At 39.6% G+C, this 5,798-nt stretch overlaps 1 protein-coding gene across 1 annotated transcript; it reads left to right on the top strand.

Annotated features, from left to right (window-relative positions):
* The first annotated feature begins 1,878 nt into the window (after nucleotides 1-1,878).
* On the top strand, nucleotides 1,879-5,265 carry LOC118410024 (major facilitator superfamily domain-containing protein 6-like). Its single transcript, XM_035811479.1, has 3 exons — nucleotides 1,879-2,492; nucleotides 4,442-4,600; nucleotides 5,087-5,265. Exons 1-3 carry the CDS (start codon nucleotides 1,904-1,906, stop codon nucleotides 5,221-5,223), a joined length of 885 nt encoding a protein of 294 aa, XP_035667372.1. The 5' UTR covers nucleotides 1,879-1,903; the 3' UTR covers nucleotides 5,224-5,265.
* Nucleotides 5,266-5,798: the final 533 nt, after the last annotated feature.

Below are 5,798 nucleotides of genomic sequence, written 5' to 3'. Positions count from 1 at the left end.
TCTACTACATTAGCAATAGTGGCGGGAAGTTTGAAATCCTAGTCTCTTGTACCCAATTAGTGTTCCTGTGGGAGGTTAGTTAAATCTGGCAGGTAAAATTTAAAACTTTGTAAGAAGTGCTAGACTGTTAGCTATCATAGCTGACCTTCAAAGTTTACCTGCCTCATTTAGTTTAGTAATAGAAAGCCCGCCTCTAATACATTAGCAATAGTGGTGGGAAGTTTGAAATCCTAGTATCTTGTACCCAATTAGTGTCCCTGTGGAAGGGTAATTAAATCCGGCAGGAAAAATGTAAAACATTTGTAAGAAGTGCTAGACTGCCAGCTTTCATATCTTACCTTCGAAGTTTACCTGCCTCATTTAGTTTAGTAACAGAAAGCCCGTCTTCTACTACATTAGCAATAGTGGCGGGAAGTTTGAAATCCTAGTATCTTGTACCCAATTAGTGTCCCTGTGGGAGGTTAATTAAATCTGGCGGGTAAAATTTGAAACTTTTGTAAGAAGTACAAGACTGTTAGCTATCATTAGTGACTTTTAAAGTTATCTGCCTCATTTAGTTTAGTAATAGAAAGCCCGCCTCTAATACATTAGCAATAGTGGCGGGAAGTTTGATATCGTAGTATCTTGTAGCGAATTAGTGTCCCTGTGGAAGGTTAATTAAATCCGGCAGGTAAAATTTAAAACTTTTGTAAGAAGTGCTAGACTGCCAGCTTTCATATCTTACCTTTGAAGTTTACCTGCCTTATTTAGTTTAGTAACAGAAAGCCCGCCTTCTACTACATTGCCAATGTTGGCGGGAAATTCGAAATCCTAGTATCTTGTACCCAATTAGTGTCCCTGTCGGAGGTTAATTAAATCCGGCAGGTAAAATTTAAAACTTTGTAAGAAGTGCTAGACTGCCAGCTTTCATATCTTACCTTTGAAGTTTACCTGCCTCATTTAGTTTAGTAACAGAAAGCCCGTCTTCTACTACATAAGCTATATTGGCGGGAAGTTTGAAATCCTTGTCTCTTGTACCCAATTAGTGTCCCTGTCGGAGGTTAATTGAATCCGGCAGGTAAAATTTAAAACTTTTGTAAGAAGTGCTAGACTGCCAGCTTTCATATCTTACCTTTGAAGTTTACCTGCCTCATTTAGTTTAGTAACAGAAAGCCCGTCTCTACTACATTAGCAATAGTGGCGGGAAGTTTGAAATCCCATTCTCTTGTACCCAATTAGTGTCCCTGTGTGAGGTTAGTTAAATCCGGCAGGTAAAATTTAAAACTTTTTCAAGAAAAACTACAATGTTAGCTCTTATAGTTGACCTTTGAAATTTACCTGCCTCATTTAGTTTAGTAACAGAAAGCCCGTCTTCCACAACATTATCAATAGTGACAAGAAGTTTAAAATCCTAATGTCTTGTACCCAATTAGTGTCCCTGTATGAGGTTAATTAAATCTGGCATGTAAAATTTAAAACTTTTGTGAGAAGTAGTACAATGTTAGCCCTCATACATACGCAATACATGTAGATCCTTTGCTATCAGTAAGCCACGATGATCGGCAGCTTAAGATTACCTGCAGTTTACACTAATCTCAATAGAGGACCCTGTTTTTTTCATTTTCTTAATTTTTGTTCTTTTTTGCCAATCTAGAATATGCCGACTTTAAAATTTTTCACTTACATTTTCAAGGAAGCGTTGTTCTATTCATATAGGTCACTTTTACTGGGAAAATCTGATAAATGGGATAAATAAGAAAATAATGATAGATAGTGATGTGTTCAAATCGGATGCTAGCTTTACTATAGCTCGAATCGGCTGCTGGAATCGGCTGCTGGAATCGGCTGCCGAAACGGCTGCTAACTTCAAGGTGGTTGGGGTGCGGTGGGGTGGGGGCTCGTCTCGGTGATTGCTGGCTTTGCAATGGATAATTTCAGTGAGGGACAAGAAAATCAAGACAGAGCTGACTACTCGGTCGCTTTTTACATGTTCGCTGGTTTTGGTACCTTGACGTTGCTTACAGTTGCTTTCGGATTTGAGAAGTGGCGCCAGAAGAGACCAGAAAAGATGCTTCAGAGTCTACGAAAGCTTTTGGGGAAACCCAACGAGCTGTTGTTCCTTGCCGTCATGTTCACCATAGGGTCGTCATTCGGTGCTAAGGCTAACTTCCTTTTCTGGTATCTGAAAGACATGGGAGCTAGTCAGTTGCTGTTGGGACTTGCGATGATGATTAACTGCATGGCAGAAATCCCTTTCATGTTCTTTTCGGGTCACCTGATACGCAAGATCGGCCACAAACAAGTCTTCCAGCTGGCGCTGTTGTGCTATACCATCAAGTTTTTCTCGTACTCTCTGATACCGAGCGCATGGTGGGTTCTGGCGATAGAACCGCTACACGGCATCACGTTTGGGGCGATGTACGCCACCGCCATAACGTACACAAGTTTGATCGCACCACCCGGGATGGAGACCACCATGCAAGGCATCGTGGGAGCGGTCCACTTCGGTGTGGGTAAGTAAGATTTTCTGTCCCATGTTACACTGTCTTCAAACATATAGGCTAGGATAAGGCCATTTTGATTTGATTATATGGATAACATCCTCTGGGCACCCTAAGACTGATGTGAGTGTGAAACTTTAAAAAAATAAATAAACATGAAAAAGTTATGAATGAATGAAGACCTTTATTGTACAGTTTTGCCCAACCGAGCTAATGTAGGACCGAGTGAAAATGTAGGACTGTATGGGTTTAGCTATTGTTGGTTTGTCAAAACACATGAGAAATATAAACTTGTCAGTGCTATATACTCATGTGTCTAAAATGAGGGAATCTACTTTCTATATAACTAAATAGAGTTATAATTTCTATCATTGACATACATATCGCAATCAACAGTGAAGTGCACTTCATCTTCTACCATGTTTGAGGTACAAAATTGGCAGACTCTTTGTTCTAGAGAAAACAATGACTGAACACACAATCGAAGCTTATATGTGTTTCAATGACAGAATTTTGTCCTTCTATGCAGCACCCATGTGCTTAGTGGCTTGTTGTAAGGCCATGTTGATTTGATTATATGGATGACATCCCCGCTCGCACCAATTTTCGGCCATTTCCAAAAAAAATAAAGTTTTTGACCACACAATAAATTGTGCAAAGCAGCTGTAAAATGAGCACAAATATTCCGTAGATTGAAAAAAAAGTATCAGGAAACAGATAACTAATGCCATAGAATGCCAAAATGAATTCTAAAGTCAAAGAATAAGATGTGAAAGGACAGAAAGAAAAAAAAATCTATTGTTGGTTGGGGGAAGTACAGAAAATTCAGGTCCAGAGGATCATTTCCAGGTCCGGACATGAACCTGGACCTGATTGTCTGTGGAAACTTGAGAACTGGCAATACTCAAAACAATGGTAATTGGTCAATCTGTTTGGTGGATTATTGGACTGCATTTTAAAATCCACTGCATTTTAAAATCCCATCTCCATGTAATAAAGGCTAACTGTCTCTGTACCTTTGACAGAAACTTGGTACACATGACTATAAACTCTACTTGACTTCGCTCTTGCTGTCTTCTTGGTCCCCCGGTTAGACCCCAAATGCCTGCCGACGTAGTGTGTCCATTGGTGAAACCTGTTCCTCTGGGGTTTTTTTCAGGTCTGTTTTTTCGGATTGGTCCAAGAAGAAAAAAAATGTTTTGCACCCGTATGATGTACTGGTCCCTACACCTAACTGTTGGTATACCATACTATGTGTGTTTAGTCCTATGTTCAACCTTCCTGGCCACTTTGATTTCATACTGAGGGCAACTTTTTTTTTTGGCCAAACATTTTTTTATTCGCTCGCTCGCATCAGTTTTGGAGTTCCCGGAGGATGTCATCCATATAATCAAATCAACATGGCCTAATGGAAAAATATGTTTCGGACTACTGCTATCTGTAGAGGCACCTTGCTTACATTACTTTACAGTATATCACTTTGACTTTTAACCATCCAGTTAGTAGTTACTCTTTAAATGTTTGCTTCTGCTACCCGTCTGGCAAACTGCGCTTGCAAACCTTTGGTGTTGATGTCAGATAATTACAGATTGGGTTCTAGAGAGCTCGTTCAGGCCTCCCACAAGCGAACAGTGTGCATATCGGGTGTTAAAGTACCTGTTCAAGCGATCGCTTGAAGCTGTTTCTTTATTTACTGATGTGTAGGGACCAATCAGCACTCTCATCCAAAATTGTGAAGATTCCAGATGTTAGGGATGTTATGGTTCCCAGACAGAGCAGCAGATAGAGAAGTGATTGTATAATGTGTATAATAAAAGTCAGATTGAGAAGCGATTGTATGTAGTGTATAGATAAATGCCGGAGCGAACTACTATCCGGATGGTACCCATGCAGGCTCTAAGTGACTATATAGAACTTCTGGTATCACCCACTCATGTGAATTACTCATCCCTATGCTATAGGTTTTGCATCAGGTGCTCTCATCGGTGGAGCCATCTTCAATGCGTTTGGTGGAGTGGTTTTGTTCCGAGTGTACGCTGTCGTTTGCCTCGTCTCGTGTATCCTCTACCGCCTGATCCCCCGCTTCCTAAGAAACTCCAAGGGAGAAGAAGCTAGTCCAGGTTTGTGTTACTGTTAGCATTATAAAACACTACGCTGATTATAGTTAGTACAGTACTACTACAGGGTTTGGAATACTTTACAGTAGTGAGGTTGCCTATGAACATCTCAGGTTTGTCTGTGTTCCATACCCAGTAAAGTGCCGTATGGTGTAACACACCAGGCTGTACATTCGGACACATTAAATTGATCCACCCACACCTGGAACGACCCTACTCTTTTCCATAGGTTGCCACAGGTCCAATACAATAATGAGCTCTGCAATTGAAAATGACTTCAAATTCTAGTTATTTATCATTAGCAAAATCGAAGATTTCACTTATGTTTACTTAGATTAGAGAGGGACTTCTACAGTTAGTCTTAGGTTAGAACACTGAATAGACTCAAAGTGTACCCTCAGCACATGCCCAAATTAGTGTCATTTACCCTTCTATAAAAAAAAAAAAGACATTTATTTAACAAATTCTTTTGCATGTTTTGTTATTTAGGTCCACAGCACGGGGAGAGTGAAGAAACCCATCCTGTTGCAGAAGGTCAAGATGAAACAAGGACAGAAACATGTAGCAAGTCTTATGAAACTATTTATGAAAATGCGAATGTATCCTACTACGAGACATCTGTATGATTTTAGCAATTGCTGGGTAAAAACAGTGAAAGAAAAAAAAAAGATATATTTTTACAGCTTATCTTGTTTATTCATTTGTTTGTTCATTGTCAACTAATGACAATGTTGAAATATTACCATAAATGGAAGTTAGTCTGTGTAACTTACACCATTTCTCACTGTCAGGAGTTGACCTCCTCCTGGGAGGCTAAATATGAATATTCCTCATTCCTAAAGTCACCAATAAGAGCTCAGGATTTTTAATGACTTTTAGAATCTAGCCAATAGTAGCTCAGGATTTTAATCACCAGTAAAATCCATCCAATTGGAGCTCAGGAGTTTGCCACCATGGAAACTTACTCCAACACCATGGTAATAGACAGTTCTCAGCCTGACAATGATTGGTCCTTGTTAGCAAACATGCATAAATTATTTTAGGATTAGGATGTTGGTAACTCTCCTGACTAAAGGTGGTATCTCACTGCACTTGAGTGGCACTGCAGGGTTTGAAAGATTATTTAACGAATTTCAGAGATAAAGAACAAATTTTCTTATGTTTTGTGTAGTTCGTTGTCTTCAAAGTCATACTTATATGT

This window comes from Branchiostoma floridae, chromosome 2, assembly GCF_000003815.2.
Source record: "Branchiostoma floridae strain S238N-H82 chromosome 2, Bfl_VNyyK, whole genome shotgun sequence".
Lineage (NCBI taxonomy): Eukaryota > Metazoa > Chordata > Leptocardii > Amphioxiformes > Branchiostomatidae > Branchiostoma > Branchiostoma floridae.
Note: the sequence above shows the minus strand (reverse complement) of the source record. Positions and strands in the feature narration are given on the sequence as shown.